At 33.7% G+C, this 22,556-nt stretch overlaps 5 protein-coding genes across 5 annotated transcripts; 2 read left to right on the plus strand and 3 right to left on the minus strand.

Moving 5' to 3' along the window:
- Positions 1 to 1,808: 1,808 nt before the first annotated feature.
- Positions 1,809 to 5,023, plus strand: LOC126781178 (dnaJ homolog subfamily A member 2-like). Its single transcript, XM_050506019.1, has 2 exons — positions 1,809 to 1,977; positions 2,108 to 5,023. Exons 1-2 carry the CDS (start codon positions 1,909 to 1,911, stop codon positions 3,251 to 3,253), a joined length of 1,215 nt encoding a protein of 404 aa, XP_050361976.1. The 5' UTR covers positions 1,809 to 1,908; the 3' UTR covers positions 3,254 to 5,023.
- A 552-nt stretch (positions 5,024 to 5,575) lies between these two features.
- LOC126781179 (transcription termination factor, mitochondrial) lies at positions 5,576 to 8,199 on the minus strand. The gene is made up of 6 exons (XM_050506020.1): positions 7,717 to 8,199; positions 7,463 to 7,641; positions 7,298 to 7,394; positions 7,063 to 7,216; positions 6,721 to 6,871; positions 5,576 to 5,818 (listed from the first exon to the last, which is right to left on the minus strand). Exons 1-6 carry the CDS (start codon positions 7,910 to 7,912, stop codon positions 5,594 to 5,596), a joined length of 1,002 nt encoding a protein of 333 aa, XP_050361977.1. The 5' UTR covers positions 7,913 to 8,199; the 3' UTR covers positions 5,576 to 5,593.
- A 1,865-nt stretch (positions 8,200 to 10,064) lies between these two features.
- On the minus strand, positions 10,065 to 12,996 carry LOC126781157 (U2 small nuclear ribonucleoprotein auxiliary factor 35 kDa subunit-related protein 2). Its single transcript, XM_050505992.1, has 8 exons — positions 12,865 to 12,996; positions 12,692 to 12,765; positions 12,351 to 12,556; positions 11,675 to 11,938; positions 11,294 to 11,470; positions 10,706 to 10,871; positions 10,505 to 10,607; positions 10,065 to 10,227 (listed from the first exon to the last, which is right to left on the minus strand). Exons 1-8 carry the CDS (start codon positions 12,870 to 12,872, stop codon positions 10,068 to 10,070), a joined length of 1,158 nt encoding a protein of 385 aa, XP_050361949.1. The 5' UTR covers positions 12,873 to 12,996; the 3' UTR covers positions 10,065 to 10,067.
- A 1,875-nt stretch (positions 12,997 to 14,871) lies between these two features.
- LOC126781174 (uncharacterized) lies at positions 14,872 to 16,314 on the plus strand. Its single transcript, XM_050506015.1, has 4 exons — positions 14,872 to 15,117; positions 15,217 to 15,414; positions 15,669 to 15,787; positions 15,915 to 16,314. The coding sequence occupies exons 1-4, from the start codon at positions 14,919 to 14,921 to the stop codon at positions 16,059 to 16,061; spliced, it is 663 nt and encodes a 220-aa protein (XP_050361972.1). The 5' UTR covers positions 14,872 to 14,918; the 3' UTR covers positions 16,062 to 16,314.
- A 293-nt stretch (positions 16,315 to 16,607) lies between these two features.
- Positions 16,608 to 22,052, minus strand: LOC126781109 (uncharacterized protein C18orf63-like). Its single transcript, XM_050505931.1, has 8 exons — positions 21,916 to 22,052; positions 21,702 to 21,840; positions 21,447 to 21,624; positions 18,957 to 19,053; positions 18,768 to 18,864; positions 18,074 to 18,208; positions 17,212 to 17,332; positions 16,608 to 16,648 (listed from the first exon to the last, which is right to left on the minus strand). The coding sequence occupies exons 1-8, from the start codon at positions 22,050 to 22,052 to the stop codon at positions 16,608 to 16,610; spliced, it is 945 nt and encodes a 314-aa protein (XP_050361888.1).
- Between the last annotated feature and the right edge of the window lie 504 nt (positions 22,053 to 22,556).

The following is a 22,556-nucleotide window of genomic DNA, read 5'->3' on the forward strand; positions in this document are numbered from 1 at the left end:
ACACCCATCGCGGCAATACTCGCTCGGGCACTGGCTGTACGCTGGCTGACCTCGAAACGCGGCTGCAAGCCACTTCACGAGTTTTTCACCATGCGTACGGTGGTAACAAGCCAGGCGGATGTTAGCATCCTACCACCAGATGAGCAGATGGTTGCTCAGATATCCCTTAGTCGCCTCTTACGACACCCATGGGAAAGAGAGGGGCAGTGAAATGTATTCTTTCTCCGTCACTGCACGGAGATAAACCGCTATCAATCGCTGCGGAGACCGCAGCGATTCATAGCGGTGAGAGCGATATTTGGTTACCATATTGTATCTTTGATGGCGGCGACACTTCTTGCAAGCAATCCGCCCTGGGAACTCCGGGTCGATGTGCACGCGGAAGTGTAACGATTCCGGGTGGAAGCCAGGGTGAATGACGACCGTCCAGGATCAACGCTGGTGGGGCGAATCAGGACTCTAGCCCAACAAGCCTTGATTCGCAGATGGGAGGCGGATCTGGGGTCTCCACCAGGATCCGGGTCTGGGGTGTTGAGCGAGGCAATATATGGCGGCGACAGTCGGCGGAGATATCTCCCTGTCGAGCGTGATCAACGCTATGCTCGACAGCGAGAGGTGCTGGATGAAGATGGTTAATCGAAGGAGGCCGCGAAGTGGCGTCGTGAGGAGAGTGCCCCTGCTAATCCGCAGAAGAAGACCAAGGAGGAGGCATCGGTGCTATGCACAAATTTTACCCCCGCCGTCAGCCGCTGAGGCTAGTTGGGTTCTCTGTATCCCGGGAACCCAACTATTATATATATGGTAGTATGCAGAAGCGATCCCGTGACGCACCCCCCGAAGAGACGGTGAGGATACCGATGCTTTTTAAGTAGTTATTCCGGTGCACTGGAAAATCAGGTGCCGGCGAGTCCCACATATTCCCCCACTTCATGTGGGGGAAACGCGTAAATGCGTTTTTCCAGCGAAATAAAAAAAAGATGACATTTCCAATAATTAAAGTAAGAGATGGAATTTTCTAATGATTGTTATGTAAGAAAGATCTTTACTTTAGTGCATAGTTATTTCGATTATAATCGAAACTTGTTACGATAGCGAAATGTATTTTTACTGATGGTAAGGCTTTGTGCAAATTCGTCTTTGCTCGTCCACCTGCCTTTTATATAAAAAACGACTATTTTTATTAAACGGTCAAAACGGATTGCAGAATTAAAATATTTGAACTAAGCAGTCTTTATGGACCACCATCCTTATTACAGCTCAATACATTGCCCTATCGTGGACTGAATATGCGTGTATAGTACACGTTGGCCCAGTGTGTTCAGTCTAGAGACTTTAGGAGGTTTATTTCGAAAAGGAAAATATTCAACATTTAACTCCAAAATTTGTTGAGTATATATTTCAGGTCTTATATTAATTAACTGCAAAAATAAGATAAATATTGATTCCATGTTTAATAATTGTGACTAACCACTAGGAATCTAATCACTGTCCAATCACTTAAGATTGTAAAAGGTATTATAACCATTTTAAATTATATTAGATAATAACAATTTCAATTTTTAATAGCTTTTGCTTAATCGCACTGACTTTATGATCACCGGCTACCAGTAAAGCTACCAAGGATATTTTTTTTATTTACATAATTTAAGTTATAAAAAGAGAACAGCAATTCTCTTTTTATAACTAATTAAAAAATAACATTATTTTTTTAAAGTCAATAAAAACATATGAGCCACATGATATTATTCAAAGATTAATTGCGTCATCAAAGCTGGCATCATTTAAGACGTGCATGCTCAGCTTTAAAAAAATACATAGTCTGTGGTAAATTGTTCTTTCTTTTCGTTTCGCATCAGCCATCAGCTGCGAAGAAGTTACTCCCTTTTGTAATAATTAGTCTACATTAAAATGGCTGATAATAAATTGTATGAAATATTAGGTGTTTCAAGAACAGCGAGCGAATCAGAAATAAAAAGAGTAAGTACTTCCCTTGTTACGTAGGTACTGATTTTGTATTGACAATATGAACTTCAGTCGCCTTTGTCAAGCGTGCTTGAATCATACGATCAATGCTGCCTATATGTAAATTTATTTTTTACTATTTCAGAATTACCACAAACTTGCAAAAGAGTATCATCCTGATAAAAATCCGGCAGCTGGTGATAGATTTAAAGAAATAAGCTATGCCTATGAAGTTTTATCTGATCCGAAAAAACGACAAACTTATGACAAATTCGGATTGAAAGGATTACAAGAGGGTGGGCTAGGTGGAGGCTTTCCGCCTGAAGATTTCTTGGGTCACTTTTTTAGTGACATATTTGGTATGGGCGGCGGTGGCAGAGGGAGAGGTCGGGCTCGCGGGGAAGATACTATACATCCATTGAAAGTATCTTTGGAAGATATGTACGTTGGTAAAACGGCTAAGTTACAATTAAGTAAAAATGTTATCTGTGGCCCATGCAAAGGAGTAGGTGGTAAGCCAGGATCAGTTGTATGCTGTCGCGATTGTCATGGTCAAGGTATTAAAGTTTCTTACCAGCAGATTGGACCAAGTATGACCCGCCAGTTTCAGACCCGGTGTCCTACTTGTCAAGGACAAGGTGAAACAATAAACGATAAAGATAAGTGCTCCAAATGTAAGGGAAAAAAAGTACTAAACGAGATCAAAATACTTGAAGTACATGTTGAGAAAGGAATGAAAGAAAATCAAAAGATATTCTTTAGAGGAGAGGGGGATCAACAACCTGACACTCAACCAGGTGATGTTATCATAGTATTGCAGCAAAAATCCCATGATGTGTTCAAAAGAACTGGTGATGATTTATTGATGGAACGTGAAATTAGCTTGACAGAAGCATTGTGTGGCTTTGAATTTGTTGTGAAACATTTAGATGGACGAGACCTTCTTGTGAGACATTTGCCTGGAGAAGTAATTAAACCAGGTGATTTGAAAGGAATACAGGGAGAGGGAATGCCTCAATACAAAAACCCATTTGAAAAGGGAAATCTGTACATTAAGTTCGATGTTACTTTTCCTGAAAATAACTTTGCTTTGGAGGAACAACTCCAAAACCTTGAGAGTATATTGCCCCCCAGACCAGCCTTCGTTATGCCAACAGGTGAAGATGTTGAGGAAGTCAATATGATGGAGTACACAGCCAGTGAGAGGAGTCGTGGCCGTGAAGAGGCATATGCTAGTGATGACGAAGAAAACATGCATACAGGGCCTGGAGTACAATGTGCTCACCAGTAGCTTAATTAATAAATCCGAAGTTATGGATTTGTACTCAGACCTCACATTATGAAATTCATTTAAACCCTTTAGGTAGTTAATATTTACAATACCATGTGACATTAAAATTCGCAGCATGCTAGACATTTAATTGAATATATGTGTAACTTGTAAGCTCCGATAAGTCCAGAATATAAACTTAAGATTCTCACATCATTGCAATAAACCGCCTTATTTATGTATAATAAAAAATTTTTTTACATTAATGTTGAGGAAATGGTAAAATTGTTAGTAATGGTTTCATTCAATGTGATTCATTCCATACCACAGGTGCATGTATCTGATTTGGTTAATATTTATCATTTTAAAATAAATTGTTTTATTTGCTAATAAAGAAATTTTATTGTATTTAAGAAAGCACATGTTTATAAGTCAAAGAATTCATAACCAGTAAACAAAATATAATTCATTGCAATGTTAAAAATGTCATTGCTAATAAAATATAACATGATAATTATAGCAAAAACTGTCAACTTTAGAGACTGTTGAAATGTGTTAAAAATCTCCCAAGTTATAGAACTTGTTTGAAAAGGTAATTTTCAGATGATAATAAAAGGTAACATATTCTGTAGTATGCACTTAGACAAGTAATCAATAAAAATAAAAAAGAATCGGAATGAAAACAGTCTTTGACATTCTGTCTTGTGTTTATGTTTCACATCGTGTAGGAAAGTAAGAAAATAAATGTATTACAATACACCAAAAAAAAAACTCTATACTAGCACATATAGTTTGTATTTTGACTTTGTACATATTTATAATAGTAATTGTAATATAGATTAGATGAAACTTATAATAAAACAACCAAAAAATAAGTCATCTATCTAGTTCAAAATGTTAGAAACCTTTTCATTAAAAAATAAACAGTAAATAGCTGTTATGAATTAGTAACTTCTGAATGTGCAGTAATTCAGTTATTTAGTTTTGCATATCATTTAAATACTCTTTAATATTTCAAACTATTTATTTTGACTATTTATATTTTGATATTTTTGATTGATTTTGCTTTAAAATTATTAGTTTATATTATTTGAAAATTTATAATTAATCGTTAATCTAAACTCACATTAATTATCTAACAACCCACAGAGCAGTATGCTCATAATCTACGTATCCATATTAGACCTTGGCGTAGCAGTACGACATTTACAAGCTACTTTACTTTCTTCTCTTTTATTGCTTATTAGCCATAAACAAAAAATGAGAACCTTAATTTATCTAATACATCCTGTATTGAAGGCGTTAAATCTAGATCATTATTCAATGTTAATGAGCTAGGCAGGGAGTATTAAAAATGGTCATTAAAATCGAATCAATGATAAGACGGATCACATGTTATAAATAAATACATACTTGTAGATTTTAGACGACAAGCTGGCATCAGTTCAATCAGTTACCTTGGATAAAGATTTATCCATAAACGTCATTACTAAAGATTAACAACAATTTTTCAACGACCGAGACAGAAATTTGGGAATTAGTAGACAAACCTATTTTATTTAAGTAAACCCTTTCTAACGGTTGTAGATAATCGAGGTTGATGTAGTCGCATTTATTATTGTTACTATATCATTTAACATTTGCAAATAGTAAAAGCTATATAATTTAATTTGGAGAAGAAATGGCTGTTTAAATTTGGTTAAATTAAGTTTGGTGCTAAATATTATGAATTATTAAAATTGTAAAGGTCATTATTTGGAAGAGAAAATAAAAAAATTAAACAAAATAAAATGGCAACATAAATTTATTTTTTCCTAGAAATTATGATCCAGTACAACTTATAATGCCTACCTATCTCGAGTCCAATTTAGAGGGTTAATTTAAATTAAAGAATGTTTTTACAGGCTCTAAAAATGTAGGATGTCTTCTATACCATAGATCTTAATCCATTTATCTCTCCTCTGGTACGCTAGTCTCGATATTCATTTTAAAAATAAAACAATGAACAAGTGTATCTGAAATGTTAAATACTACACACTACAATTTTAACTAAATGTATTAATAAATTAGAGTAGACATAGCTTGTCACTATTTACAGATTAAAAATAAGACTTAAATGAATATGAATTGACTGATATATACTTGGAAGCAATACAGCTACATCATACAATCTTTTTACCTTTGAGCAATTTTCCTTCAAGCAAGGTTTAGATAAAATTAGAAAAAGGATATATCATTTGTATTGAAAGGATATATATTTGTAATTTACATTCTTAGTACATAACAAGTTTACATTTTAAATATGTTACAGTTACCTTTTGATAGTGTTAAGTAATTTATAAAAATTTTGGTATTTGTTTCTCATTCAGTCTCTTTAGAAATTGATTCAATGGATTCGTAATATCTTTGAAAATCCCTCCTACTTCTACAAAGAATGTTTAAATTAATTTCACTGAGACCTAAACTTTTAAGTTTTTCTAATCTCAATTTTACTGTCTTTTGAGAAGCTGCAAATATTCTAGGCTTGTCCACAATTTCTTCAACAGTAAAACCTTCTTTAATTAAAAAATCCAAGAAACTTTTTGCCTGCAAAGAAAATAAATATATATAAAATATTGATGAATAACATCTGAAAAACATTTTTAAATAAAAAAGACATTATAATCCACTTTGAAAGTGATATTGATAAGTTATACCAAATTGTAGTTAATATGCCATCAAAACCATTAATGTGAAATGAGAGCCAAGTTCAATATTATAATATATGCCTTGGTTGATGACTTCAACAACAAAAGAAGTCAAATCTAAATAATAATAATATCCTGGGACATTTTTCACACATGGCCATCTGATCCCAAATTAAGCTTGTACAAAGCTTGTGCTATGGAAACCAGACAACTGATATACTGCATATACTACTTTTTTTTGTAAATATATACTTATATAGATAATTACACCCAGACTCAGGACAAACAGACATGTTCATGCACACAAATGTCTGTCCTGGATGGGAATCGAACCCACAACCTTCGGCGTGAATGGCAAGTATCTACCAACCACGACAACCGGCTCAAAAGGGTGCCAAGTACAATGGTCAGTCCTGAAATTTATTTATAACAATATAAAATGTTTTATAGCAACTTAAAATATCATTACTTTTTAGACTTGGCTAGTTCTCATATATGAATTATTATTAAGTTCCTACTAAAAGTCATGGAAGAGCCCTATGTTCGATGGCTAATTTCTAGCAGCAAGCCAAATTTTTGGAAGAATACAATAAGAACCTTCAGCTTTATAACTTGCGAAGGCTATAATATAATAGTTTTTGAGTTACGAGGGGGTCAAACTTGGCTCCAAATGGTTCATGTAATATTACACACGGTGCTGCTTAGCAGTTCTGTTAGCTGGAACTTGGCTTGACACGTTACCGCGTGCAAACAAACTATATATGTATATTATGTTATATTTATAAAAGTAAGTCTAGCTACCTTTTTGACTCTGATAGTTTTAAGAGCAGGTATTTTGAGATACATGTCTTCAATAACATCTGGTGTAGTATTTAAGCGGTTCGCAAGGTACATTTTAGTTGTTTTATTTTCTCCCAATATTGCCTTAGTTTCTTGATTTATTTCTATAGATCTATAAGTAAAATAATATAATTACTACTGTATAACTTAAACCACTAACTGACCTCTTTCATAAATTTAATAAACTGTTTTCTTTATTATTAAATAATTTATATTTTACAAATATTATATTATTTGTAATTAATGATGAAAGTGGAATCTACTGAAATTTGCATTTCGTTCCATTTACAAGAATTTTCTGACCTGCTTAATATATCTTCAGAACAACGAACCATCCAGGGGTACAGATTTTCAACACCCAAATTTCTAACTCTTAGAAGCCTTTCATATATAGTTTTATGATGATACTTGAGGACCCATAAATCACGCTTTATGCGATCACCAGGAACATTCATAACTGAAACATAAATATTAACTTATAATATAGACCACAGTCAATCATCAATAAAATTGCATACCAAATATACCTACCTCTTACCTAATAGTACATTTAAAGAACTTTCTAACCAATCAAATGATAATTTGTATATAAAAGTCCTTTTTATAATTAGTTCACTTAAATTAGAGGGTGGACACTGTAAGAAATACTTTTTTAAATTTAAATAATTCTAAACAATTCCATACAAATATTTTTAAGTTTTACCTTAATTCGGTGGGCAATATAATACAACCTGTTTTTACAAAAGCCATTTTGTTCATCATTTTTAGTTGTTTTGTAAATTTGCAGTAATGATTTCACAGGCAACTTGAAAAAAGGCGTAGCATCTTTTATTGACAAGAAATTTAATTCCTTGATTATTCTTTCTTTAGATGCATCAATATCTATCATATAAAATAAAAATAAGTTAATATAATCAAATTAAATAGAATTTTTCAATTGTTAAAACTGATAACTACCTTTTATTTTAGTTTTAAATTCGTGGTCACCTAAGCTTTTATTTGCTTTATTTATAAGAAATGCAGAAGAAAATTTGCTATCTAATTGATGACTTTTCTGAAATTTATTAACAGGGCAAGTAACAGAATATAATGTTCGAACAAAAATATAACGATTACTTAAAAATATTGATGAAATTATATTTCTGATAGCCATTATCTTGTTTTTTAAAATGTAATAATATTTCTTTTTAACATATCAAATAGAATCAGCAGTTAAGTTCAAAAACCCTCGGAAAATTTTTAATAAAACTGTCAATATAAAAGGCTGTATATTTTTTTAATGCAATACGATGTTAGGCTTTTTTGTATATATACGATAGTCGAATAAATTTCTCTATATTTTTGTACTCATATGCTTTAACTTTAACAAACTTGTCATCTTGACGTTTATAATGAGTTATGACATAGGTAATTATTTTGAACCAAGATAAGTGACATAGAACTTAAAAATGTCCTACAGAATATATTATAATAAAAATGACCAATAATTTTTGGAATTAAGCAAATTCATCAATTCATTTATATTAGTTAGAGTATCAGATAACTTTTTATAGCAGTTAATGATTACACATTAAATTCTAGGACATAGGCGAAGCAAGAAGGAGATTACTTTTCCGATCAGATCTCAATCGGCCAATGTTAACTAAACTATCTAATCAAATTAATCTTATTCTAGAACTTTAAAAATGGACTCTTGAACGCAAATTAACGTTCCGTTGCACGTAACTTCAAACTCTTTTAAAAAAATTACTTGTCTCGGTTGGGTGTCGTTTGAAAGGGGCAACCAACCCCTATAAAAAACCACCCTTATCAACTTCAAATTTCTAGATGTAAATTTTAAATGCCAACCCCATAACTATTTTCTTTAAAAATCATTGTAGCAGGTGTAATAAATATGCTTACAAAAATTAGAAATTGCTGTTATTAGATTTTTTTAGTCTGACTTAAATACAATAAAATTAAATGCCTAGAAAATAGAACACGAAGATCGTAACCGAATTTAAGGGGTTCAAATCCGAGTGCTTCATTTTCATTTAATTTTTTTTCACAGACAGTCACTGTGTTTTGAGTTTCCTATTTACATTATTTTGATATTGATATATTACAGTATAGTGCTGCAATACTTTTCATTAGAAATATTTTTAACCGACTTAAAAAGAACATTAATTCGTCTCTGTAAATATATCAATCAACAGCCAATCGTTGTCCACTGCTGAACATAGGCCTCTCCCAAGGTGCGCCAAAGCTCCCTGTCCTCCGCCTTCCGCATCCAGTTGGTGCCCGCCACCTTCTTAAGGTCGTCGGTCCACCTGGCTGGAGGGCGCCCTACGCTGCGCTTGCCGATTCGCGGTCTCCACTCTAGGACTCGTCTGCTCCAACGGCCATCGGTCCTACGACATACGTGACCAGCCCACTGCCACTTCAGCCTGCTAATTTTGCAAGCTATGTCGGTGACTCCGGTTCTTTTCCGGATAATCTCATTTCTGATCTTATCCTTCAAAGATACTCCGAGCATAGCTCGCTCCATAGCACGCTGAGCGACTTTGAATTTGTGGACTAGTCCCGCAGTTAGTGTCCACGTTTCGGCACCGTATGTCATGGCAGGTAAGACGCATTGGTTGAAGACTTTCGTCTTCAAACATTGCGGTATAGACGACTTGAGGACTTGACGAAGGTTGCCAAATGCTGCCCATCCCAAGCGAATTCTTCGATCGGCTTCCTTCTCGAAGTTGTTCCTACCGACTTGTATTATCTGTCCTAGGTAGGTATATTCACTAACAACTTCGAGAGGTTTCCCCTCGACGTATATCGGTCCCGGCACGACATGCCTATTGAACATGACCTTGGTCTTGTCCAAGTTCATACCGAGACCGACATACCGGGAAGACTCGCCTAGGCTACGCAGCATTTCGGTGAGTTGTTCCAGCGACTCTGCTATGATGACGATATCGTCGGCAAATTATTGTAAATATATATGTTTGTATAATCAGGTAAGACTTTTTTTGAACTGATTTTAATGATTCTTATGCTTTTGATAAATTTAAGTTGGCACATATATATAGTTTTTTATACTCACTTTGTAATAATTTGACAGCAAGATAATTATGGTAGAATGGTAGATTCACTTTCAGTGTTTAACCGATTGCCAATAAGCAACTGAGAAGTGTTATAATAATTTATAGACCATTTTCATGAAAGGCCAATTACTCTGGCAGAATTATTTACTTTAAATATACTCGCATAAAGTAAACATGGGATATACTAACGGGATATTTAAAAAAAGATTCATTTTTCTATATTTTATTTCATCAATCTCGTTTTCGATAAGAGCTTGACCGACGAGATCGATGTCGACGATGGTTTCTTTCAGAATTGCTACTAGAATGTCTTTTAATTTCCTTATCTTTAATTACAAATCGTTCCGGTGATTCTGACCATCTCCAAGACCGAGATGGTGTCCATCGAGGCCTGAAAAGATCAATGAAATTTCAAAATGCATATTCATATGCCAAAATTACATAACGAATTGTAACTTTGAGGTACACTTTAAGCTAAAAGAAAGGCACCAAAGTAATGCATCAATATTTGGATATTTAAATATATTTGTTTTGCAAACATCTTCTTATGCATTAATCGAATTTTCGTTATATCAATAAGTTTTCACTTAATATATTTTTTGTTTTTTTTTTTAATGATATTTAATAATGATTTGATATTTTACAATATTGAATAATAAAAATAATACCTTTCAGAACGTCGATTTTCCTCTTGTAATCTCACAGGATTTTTAAAAACATGTAGAAAATTACATGCCCTACCTTTCGGACACCTTTTACTTGATTGTAATCCTATAAGCATATATTTTTATTTTAAAAGGTGAAAAGATAAATTAACTTATTAAGTCTGTTACCATTAATTATATATTTTAATTATAGTAGTAACATACCACATATGGCATAATTCCACGAGAGAAGATGACAAAATTGTAGAGAAAGTTGTTTGCCCCCATACCATCGTGAATGTAAAGCGCGATAAGCTTGAACAGCACTACGTACATCAGCATATTCTACATATGTATTACCACGAAGATGTCTTTCATAATTATTACACACCTACAACAAAGAACTTAAACTAAAAAATAATATTAATCAAAAGTCCATTAGGTGAAAAAATTAAAAATATATATAATTAATATTTAATGGTTTTTAAAACACCTTATCTGAATTATTTTATTTTTCACTGAAAATAAAAAAAAACCTGAAAGTAAACAATAATAATTATGACATTGATACAAACCTGATGGTAGACCTCTTTTTGTACTTTCAGTTATAAAATCTGATTTGGAAAACCTTCAACTTGTTCACACCTATTTTATATAATGATTTATGAGTTAAGTTAACCATGAAACTTAGTTTATATATACAGTAAATATTCTTAATATTAAATTAAAATTATAAGGTACCAAAGATGTATATGGCTCTTAACTATTTGAAAGGATACTTGATTTTTTAATTTAATTTATACTTTAACTAACCTTCAATTCCACAACCTTTCCAAATTTCTGGAACTCAGGTAATATATCTAAAAAAAAATCTTTGAAATCTTTGTAAGTATCTCTATCTTCATATTCCAACATTATGTCTGTATCATATTCATTGTAATTAGCATTTTCTAAACCAAAATGTCCAAACATATTTGCAGCTAGAAGGATCTAAATAAAAAGAAAAAACAACAATTTAATTAAAATATAATGTTGACTAATTTTAAATGTATGTTTCTCATGCTTTATATTTTTGTTACTCTAATGACCATACCACTTGGACAGAATTCTACGAACAAGCTTTAATAGCTACATAAAATATAAAAAATATAGAAGTATGGTGACAGTTCAGATAAGTAAAATAAAATAGCTTACTTTGCTTATGCCAGGATATTTATGATTTCTAGAACATTCATCGCCAAAACGACAACATGCTGTTTTAGTAAAGAATGGGCATGGTTCACAATTTGGTTTACTTTCATATAAGATCAATAGTTCTTGAGGAGGTTCCATTATATCTCCATTTAAAAATTTCTCTAAATTATTCATAAATATATCTTGTCTTTTCCTATTTTCGTCTTCAATTTCTTTCAACCGCTCCGCTTCTCTTTCTTTCCTTTGTTTTTCCATTTCCCATTCCTAAAAGATAAATAATAAGTTATTTTAATTTTGGCTTTGTAGGAAAATTATTATATTTCACCTTGAAGGATGGCTTCTGTTCCCTAAAAATCATAAATTAACAGTTTATTGTCAGCCAGTATATTGAAGGATGAAGGCAAGATTTTTCAAAGAATGAAGAGTTTTGATATTAACATTTTAAAAACATATTGACAAAAGTTAATAGAAATATTTCTACTAAATTATTATAAGTTTTATATTTTTTACAAAGCTAAAAATCTAGTCTCATACTCTCAAACAGTTTAAAATCTGTAGAAACTTAACAATTAGAACTTAGCTAGCCAAACTATAATGGTACTGAGTGTTTCCTCGCTGAACCCTTCAAGTTGTCTTATTAAATATGAATATTAATATTATAAAATTAAATACTAACTAATTTTAGTTTAGCTAGTTGTTGAAGTTTATTTTGGAGTAATGATTCATTTTTGATCTGTATTTTTTTCCATTGCTGTAATGATTCTAGCTCAGCTTGTATCCATTTGTCATTTTCAATTTTATTTGATTTTTCGATTTGTTCAGCCTCAAGTAACTCTAATGCCTCTTGGTTTTTACACCACATTTGATACTCAAGTGATGATTCTAAAAAAATTAAAACATACAGTATCACTGTTTGATAAATATATTTAAAATTATATAATCATTAAATTCTGATGTTAAAAACTTAATAATAAATGTAAGTAATGGTTTGCTTGATATGTTTACATGGAATTTTACCTATTTGTTTGGCTTTTAGAGTTCGAATTCTTCTTCTTCTTTCTTTTTTAACCATATTACGCCACTCTGTATGCCTAAGAAATAAAAATTATTTAAATGAAAACATCTCTAAATGTGTATCTTAATATAACAGACAATATATATTATATTAAGTTAAAGATAGTAAATATTACCTTCCCATTACAATACCAAATAGTGATTAGGTTTTTTTCTTAATCACTGTTAGTTTTACGAAAGAAAACATATAATATCTTTGAAAATCTTGAACGTAAAAATCGTAAAATTATAATAAAGTTAAAATTACTTTTTTAAATCATTCAGTGACTTCAAACTTCAAAACAAAACGTAAATCTAAATTGACAAATCATATTGAATGTTGCCACTTGCCACTACTATTTCATGGTACTTAAAACAGATAAAAAATACTGAACATTTAATGTTAAAATTTATTTTGTTATTTTATGAACTAAATCCGTAGACAGAGAAACTAATAAACCAAGGGGCCGTGAAGGCGCGATTGAGACAGAGATAGTTTGTCAATGTTTGCGTATAATGTTGCCATAGTAACTGCATTCCCTGTTTTGGGAGATAAATAATTTTCAGGGTTAATTAAAACAAAATGTGGTTTTTACTTTTTAATATTTATTACACATTTTTTTAATTATTTTTTTTTGTTTTCCATCTACACCCAAAACCGTTGCATTGTTTGTTTTTGTTTCTGTTATCAATAGTAAGTACTTCAGCATCTTTATATGGTTCTGGATTAGCATTCTCCTCGGATGTTGAAATCCAAAACACTCAATTAAATTCTTAATTAATAAAAAATGGTTGCCACATATATTTCTATGTTAACTTCTTCACTTGGAATCTAATAATATTATAAATTCATGAAGAATGTTAAATAATGTTGTCATTAGGAAAATATAAATAGGAGAAAGAATAAATCAAAATACCATATTTATATATAACGAAGCACTCTAGGCTATTATTGGACTCCGTATTTATTTGTTTGATTTATGACTGCCTCGTTGGTCTAGTGGCTTGATGTAAGACCGCAGACCCGGAGGTCCTGGGTTCACTTCCCAGGTCGGGCCAGTAAAAAAGTTATTGAGTTTTTCTGTCAGAATATTCTCAGTAGCAGCTTGGAGTCTGGAAGTCGGAAGTGTGTACACTCCCGTGCCTCGGAAAGCACGTAAAGCCGTTGGACCTGCCTGGTGGCGATTGATGGCGCCTGAACTCTTTACGGTCGTGTCGGATTGCCGTCCCATCGGATTATGAGAGTTAGGGAATAGAGAGTGCACCTGTGTTTGCGCACACACTTGTGCATATTTCCTGCGTAGTTGGCTAATCTCTCTTGAGATTGGATGCCGTGGCCGAAATCGGTCTGGGGGACATTATTATTATTATTATTTATTTGTTAACATTGTCAACACAAGTCGATATTTTTTATCAAAAATCGGGACATTTTTTAACTGACGCTGGTAGCATTTACATGATAAATAATTATAGATTATGAATGATAAAAACTGGAAGTTTCTATTATCTTCAGGATTTTAATACGATAAAGGGTTACGTTATGCTATGGCATAAATAATTATCACTGAGAAACTATACTTAGGGACAAAACCTTCGTACTTACGTGTGAAAACACATGCCAGCAATTTTCTTTTTGCTATCGTTTTATCGTGAAATAATACGACAATGCACCATTGTGACTTCGATATAATATAAGAATTGTTTCTCTGTCTTTTCACTGGATTAGAATCGTTTTCTAGCATAAAAATAAGCAAAAATTAAACAATAAACATAATGAACGCAACCAACTGTCAAGTTTGTTTCGCTACTTGAGTTACTGAGTAGCGAAACAAACATTAAAACTGATTACGCGATAAGGGTCCATAGATTTGATAATTCTATCTCTGTCTAAACCATTTGTAACGGAACTTTTGTTCTCTTTCTTGTGTACGTGAGAAGGAAATCGACATTGTGTCTATTAGTTTCTCTGTCTACGACTAAAACTAACATTTGTTGACTTCTTTTTGTCTAAGCTATCTCAATAATATATTTTTTCTCATATAGAGTACTCTCTAAAAAATGTTACATTTTTACTCTGTTTTAATCAGATTTAAGGTAGTTTTAAAATATGATTTTGAAGTTAATTTAGTTACTGGTCATTCAAACTATCGTCTTTATTTACTTCATAAAATATTTTAATTACTTATTATTCATGGATAGAAATAAAGAGAAACTGAAAAGTAATATTTTAAGTAATAATGAGAGTGAAATAAAAGAATTGTTAGAAAATGGATTTGATCCTAATTTTGAAAATGGTTGGCCTATAAGACTAGCAGCTCGATTTGGTTTTTATTCAATTGTTAAATTATTCATTCAATATGGAGCAAATCCACATTCATTAAATGAAGCTGGTAAATATAAAACTTACAAAGTTATAAACTTAAATACCTAACTATCAATAAAATACACATATATTGCTTTACATATTACTTTTTATTCTCATTTTACAGGTGCATCAACTTTGCAACTTGCAGTTTTTTCTGGATTACACTGGGAAACCGACGACTGGACATATTTATTATCATGCTGTGACTCATCTCAGCTGGCCGATGGCGCTGCCGTTGCTATCATTTTTAATAACATAGCAGCTTTACAGAAAATTCTATGTACTGGAAGATGTAACACCAATATACCAACTACTTTGACAGGTTGCTAATTTTATATTTTAATTTAATATGTAAATAATATTTTCCTATATGATAATGATTATAAGATTTCTTGCAATCAAGTGGTATTTTATACTATAATCGTTCGTTAGGTGTGCATACGAAAAATATGTTTGTGTTATAACCACAGGATTTTTAACAATCTTGTTGTCTTTAATTCGTGCTATTCGATCACATATATGACTGAAGTTTTTTTTTAAAGTATTAACAATTTTTATTTTTCTTTTTTTTTTAAGGCAAAACAGTGGAGGATTTAGCAAAAGGATATAAAATGCAGTACATTTTAAACTTCCCAGTAGTTCAAAATATCCTTCGAGTGTCATCGCATCGATCACCTCCTCGTATGCCTAGATCGGTAAATAACCGCACGTGGGACTTGATCATAATCTGTTTAATAAGAATATATAAATATTTTTATTACTTTATAAACAATACGACTAAAGTGTAGTTTAATTACTAATGATGATATTTTTGCTCTTCAGGATGTTAGAAATTCACAAATTCGACAACAAAATAACAGAAATTTGTCGCCCTCAGTTGCGCGCTTCTTTAATCTAACGGCCGGCCAGACAGCTCTAAGTCCACCACAAAGCCCTTTAGGATCGATATTTCCTTCAAGAGCTCAATAATTGTAAATGTTCTGCATATTATGTTGAAATTTAGATGTTTTGACATTTTATAAAGTGACATGTTCAACATCTACTATTAATATCTATCATTAGTATGAAAAAAATATAATTAAAAGAGCTTACACAAACATTTTTTTGTACGAATAACATTTGCGACAACAAAAAATCTAAAAGTATAAAATGTTATGCATAATTGGAGAAATGTTTTAATAGGCATTATTTTTTTCTGATAAAATATTTTGTTTTTATTTCTGACGTATTTATTGTTATAATGCATTTTTTTTATAATGACGCAAAAACATTTTTAGATTTTTATAAAAATTTAAATGACTCTTATCTTATTTGGTAATGTAATATTTCTGTATTTTATAAATTATATGTTAATAATGAAATCTTTCATAAATAATTATTTAACATTTTTTTTAGAAATTTCCGATAATAATGGCGTTTACAGTATAGCTTATCACATTATTAATAAATATTTCAAAGCCATAAATTGTTTTATTGCATATAATATAAAGGTATTTATAAATAATAAAACAAATCTTAACGTTGTGTTGGTGTGCAGAGACTTATTTGTTGAGTTTCTGATAATTTACCATTTATTACCTAAAAAAAAGTAGGTAGGTGAGTTTACCAACAACGATAGAATTATAATTAAATGTGAAACTAAGAAAATCCAAAAGGGAGACCTTTAATTCTCTATACTACACTACCAATTCAATTCAGACAGTAGTAGTAACAGTAACAGCCTATTAATGTCCCACTGCTGGGCTAAGGCCTCCTCTCCCTTTTCGAGGAGAAGGCTTGTAGCTTATTCCATCACGCTGCTCCAATACGGGTTGGTAGAATACACATGTGGCAGAATTTCAGTGAAATTAGACACATGCATGTTTTCTCACGATTTTTTCCTTCACTGTCAAGCACGAGATGAATTATAAACACAAATTAAGCACATGAAATTCAGTGATGCTTGCCCGGGCTTAAACCCACGATCATCGGTTAAGATTCAAGCGTTTTAACCACTAGGCCATCTTGGCTCACTACACTACACTATAAATAATGTCTGACACATGACATTAAATCATATATAAAATTTTATTCACTAGGTCTCTTTATAATAAGTAACGTATTTTTTTTCATCCATTACTACTTACATTATCAAAGCCGTTTTCATGGTGACACGAGTCATTCATTATCGTTACAGGAACCCCGAGAATATAAGGCATTTTAAGCTTTATTGTACTAATAAACTTCGATAATATTATATTCTGAAAAATAAATTGATTGATGTTATTCATAATAATTCCAATTATTGTGGATAGATAGGAAAGTAACAAAATAGATTTAAATAAAATTTTAATACTGTATGGGAGGATGGCTTTGAATAAATTTGTGTAATATAATTTAAAAAAAAAAAACTATATAAATGTAAAAAATATCTACGATCTCAATTCTTTTTATCAATTCACAAGATATATTGTAGTAAGACATTCATAACATATACATTGATTGCCTCGTTTGTCTTTGGGTTCAAATCCCAGGTCGGGCCAATAAAAAAGTTATTGGGTTTTTCTGTCAGAAAATTCTCAGTAGCAGCCCGAGGTCTGGAAGTTGGAAGTGTATACACTCCCGTGCCTCGGAAAGCAAGTAAAGCTGTTGGTCATGCGTCTTAACTCTTTCCGGTTGTGTCGGATTGCCGTCCCATCGGATTATGAGAGTTAGGTAATAGAGAGTGCATCTGTGTTTGCGCACACACTCGTGCACTATAATACGTCCTGCGTTGGCTAATCTCTCTTGAGATTGGCCGCCGTGGCCGAAATCGATCTGGGGGACCTTATTGGTAAGAACCTGCATGCTTTCTAAGTATACATATAACTTTAGTTTAGCTTTTAACGAAATAAAGTATAGGTAAACAAAAATTAAGCATGAATACGTACTTGTGCATGTCCGGTAACAGAAGTATATTACTTATCCCGATTATATATTATAGTTATAGAAAATAAACTTACTTCAGCATTTTTTGGTAACGTCGTGATGATAGGATAGCTTCTTAGAAGACAAACCTCTGGATACGTCAGTGGCCCGCCGCGCCAAAAGCGAACGGTGTAGTATGAATGTTCTTCGTCCGGCAACCGATATCCATGCTGATTAAAAATTATGATTGTCACTTTTAATTTTTAAATTATATATATTTAGAAGATAGAGTTGTTGACTATTCTCTAGAGTAAAAAAAAAATAACAGCCTATAAATATTCCACTACTTGGCTAAGGCATCCCATCCGTTTAAGATTATTCAGAGCCACACATGAAATTTTTACATAAAAACCTCCTTACTCGCTGGCAAGCACAGTGGGGCCAAAAATTTGCTCCCACGAAGGGAAGCATCGGTGGGCGGTCCTAATCAATTTTAATTAAAATTAAACTATTTAATGTATTATAGATAAAATTGTGTGAAGTTATAAATCTTAATTAGAGAAATTGCGTTAACGTTAATGGTCTATCATATCGTGTCGAGTCGTGTTGTGTTGTGTTGTATCGTTTCGCATCGTATTATATACGATGACACAACAATAATATATACACACAATTACAGTTATACAATTGTAATAATAAATATAATATAATTATACAATTTTAAATACTATATAATAAAAATACATAAATTGTTGTCATTAATATAACAATAAATATTTTGAAACTTGCAATATTTTTCCAGTGCCGACGTATATCCTTATAACATTTAAAATCTCCTGTTTTTGGTAAAGACTTGCTGTATTCTTCAATGACAGCCTTATTTAAGCTTGAATTAAGAAATAAAAGAAGATAATAATAATTATTAAAATGTTAAATGTACATAACGAATACAAAATTATTAAAAATTAAAGTAAATACCTCGGTAGAACTGTTATACTTTCCCCTGAAATAAATTTTTCTTTTGATTTCATAAGGTGTATTTTAACCGGTTTTAATTGCAATATTGTGTAATCATCTGTAACGGTGATCATTATACAATTTAAAAAAAAATAGAGTCACACTTATTGTTATTACATAAACATCGAGATATTGCGTGATATACCTAAATCTTGATTGAGTGTTGCCATATAAGTATTTAGAAAAGGTAAATTCGAACCAATTTAATAAAATATTGTGTTTATATTACTTTAAAGTATATTGAACTACTTTTAAATTTTATTATGTTCGCAGTCATCAATGAATAACTCCAATTTACCACTACTAAGCATAAAATATTGAAGTTGGTGCGATAGAACCTTAATATTCAAATATCGCTACAAAAACAGACCGAACCCGTAAAATATACACTTAAATTGTATTATGGGACCTACGGTCAGACACAGTTATTTTTTATGACCTGTAATGGCTTGAATATAATATTAGGTATGTAGGCATGGCGGGCGAGTATTGCCACGATGGGTGTTGGTCCAATTGGAGACGGCTGTTGAACCAATGCCGGGGGACACTGTATTGACCTGCCGGTCAGGGAGACCCGAAGAAACGGCAGTTCCGCTGGCCGCCCGTGGCATAGTACAGGGGCCCGAGCGTGCCTAACCAGCTCGTGAGGCTGCCCCACCAGGCCACGCATAATCTCGGGGTGGACCGTCGTGCCGATTGGTGACCGGTAGGTGGGGTCCCAGCGGCCACTTCCGGGGGGGTTCGGAGGCCCTTCCGTCCGGCGGGTCAGTGTATTTTTCCTTTTGGCAACCACTTGGGGAAACACGCCTCCACACTTTGCCCATCCCTATCGTGGCAATACATCGCTCGCTTCACGTCTCTTTTCCATTTCATTTTTCCCAAATGGCGCAACAAAAAAGAAATAACGGTCGTACAGCGGTGCACACCCCCACCATACCCTCGCTGTTTGAGGTCGAGTTCTCTAACATCCGAGGACTCCACACTAACCTCAACGCTGTCCACCACCATCTCGAGACAGCACGGCCAGCAATTTTTGCGGGCCAGTTGTTTCTCACGGAGACACAAATACTCCGTCCTGCCGATACCAGCTACCTTAATTATCCCGGCTACACGCTTGAAGAATCCTTCAAAGCGAAAGCCGGAGTATGCTTGTTCGTCAGGACGGATGTTTGCTGTCACCGACTGCGCTGCTTGGAGGACCCCTCCTTCTCCATGTTGGTGGTACGTGTGGACCTGGTTCGTCAGAGCCGAGTCTACGTGTGCCTCTACAGATCCCACAATGGTGACTTGGAGACAAGCCGATTATTTGACCATCTTAGTCGGGTGGCAGATGCTGCGCAAGAGCAATTTCCTAACGCGGAATTGGTGTTTTTGGGGGATTTTAATGCTCACCACGAATCCTGGTTGAAATCCCTCAAAACTGACCATGCTGGAAGGACTGCTCATGCTTTTGCTCTCACACATGACTTGACCCAACTGGTTGATCAGCCCACCAGGATCCCAGACATTGATGGGCAAGCACCTTCTCTACTGGACCTTCTGCTGACTTCTCACCCGGTGGAATATCAGGTTGTGGTTCAGGCTCCTCTTGGTTCTTCGGATCACAGCCTTATTTCTACCAGAGTGCCACAGGCCAAGCTGCCGCCACTAGCGGTATGCAAACGTCGCGTTTGGCACTATAAGTCGGCGGATTGGGACGGTATGCGCGATTACTATGCGTCGGTCCCTTGGAAGGAACGTTGCTTCAGTGGGAATGACCCGACAGCTAGTGCCGCTGCTGTTGCTGGCGAGATCATGCTGGGAATGGAATACTACATTCCTAGCTCAGATCTCGTCAGTAGGAGTACGCGTAACCGTTGGTTCACTCGTGAATGTGCCGATGCTGTATCATCTAAGCAGGCGGCATATCGCAAGTGGATCAACGGCTGTATTAGCGGGGCATCTAACATTGACTCACTGAAAGCAAACTATAATAAAAATTCCAAGTCCTGTAGAAAGGCATACACGTGAGCGGATGCACAGCGCATTGTACAGATTGGTCATGACCTTGTTTCGCATCCTAGGGGCTCCCGTAGCTTCTAGTGTCTGACCAAGTCTGTGCAAAACAATTTCTGCCAACCTTCGCTGCCACCGCTCAGAAATCCGGACGGATCGCTAGCTCACAGTCCGCAAGAGCAAGCTGATCTCCTGGCTAAACTCTTTGCCGACAATTCCGTCATCGGCGTCATGAGGCGTGAAGAGGCATCTTGCGGGCCGGCAAGGCGATGGCGGCTAGTGCAGAACGTTTTTCCCGTCTGTACTGGCCGTCGTCGCGTTTGGACTCTACTACCACTTACCATCAGGTGGAGTAGAGTCATTTGCCCTCCCGGCGAATATAAAAAAAAAAAATGTTAGTTTATTAATGTGCTTCCTTGACTGGATAATATAATCAATTAGTCTGTAAGCACTTACCGTTTACAAATAGTTTCAATTTTATACCATCTTGAGGCCCAAGAACTTTTAAAAAGTCTCTGTTATTTATAAAATAATTTGGGCCTACGTAATTCCATAAGGGTGCAATTTTAGCTGACATTGTATAAAAAAAACACATTGAATAAACATCCGATGTTACTTGATGAATCTCACCGTCCTTAAATTGAATTTTCAGTCATAAATCAGTTGATAATTAACAAATTAAATAACAATACTACAATAATAATTACTCACTTGAATCAAAGAGTATTTTATAAATAGAGAATTTAAACGGTCGTAATCATCACCTATTCTATTAAAAATAAGATGAATTTTCTTAACATCATTCTTATCAGGACAAGACAATATAGAAGAAGCCGAGAATATAATCATCCTGCAAAAACACATTTGATAATAAATGATTGCAACCGGATAGAGTACCTAATTAAGGTAGCTTATTTTGTCCTACCTGCATTTGAGTATCTTCCAATGGTAATTTGATGGTGCAGATCGATCGTGCTTGTCTTTGACGTTCGCTATCGCCTTAAGGTAACATAAGTTATTAAAATTTGCATTTAAAATTTTACATGGATAATAAGTCGACATCTTGAACAAAAAGGTTTGTTAAGTAAAGTACAAGTTTTTGATATATCTATTTTCCCGCCAATTATAACACGTTTTTTTTTAATTAGCACTGTTAGACTAGTGTTTAAAAAATAATAGAATATTTTATTTTTATAATAATTAAGACGTATTCCACAACCAATTACAAAAATGAATTTCTGACATTTAACTTAGTCTCAATTTAGCTAGGTATTTGGCTAAAGGCCTTTTTTATAGAATAGGAAGGCGGACGAGCATATGGGCCACTTGATGGTAAGTGGTCACCAACGCCCATAGACATTGGCATTGTAAGAAATGTTAACCATCGCTTACATTACCAATGCGCCGCTAACCTTGGGAGCTAAGATGTTATGTCCCTTCTGCCTGTAATTCCACTGGCTCACTCACCCTTCAAACCGAAACACAACAATACCAAGTACTGCTGTTTTGCGGTAGAATATCTGATGAATCCAGATTTACCCAGACGAGCTTGCACAAACCTCTACC

Source organism: Nymphalis io, chromosome 3 (genome assembly GCF_905147045.1).
Source record: "Nymphalis io chromosome 3, ilAglIoxx1.1, whole genome shotgun sequence".
Taxonomy (NCBI): Eukaryota; Metazoa; Arthropoda; class Insecta; order Lepidoptera; family Nymphalidae; genus Nymphalis; species Nymphalis io.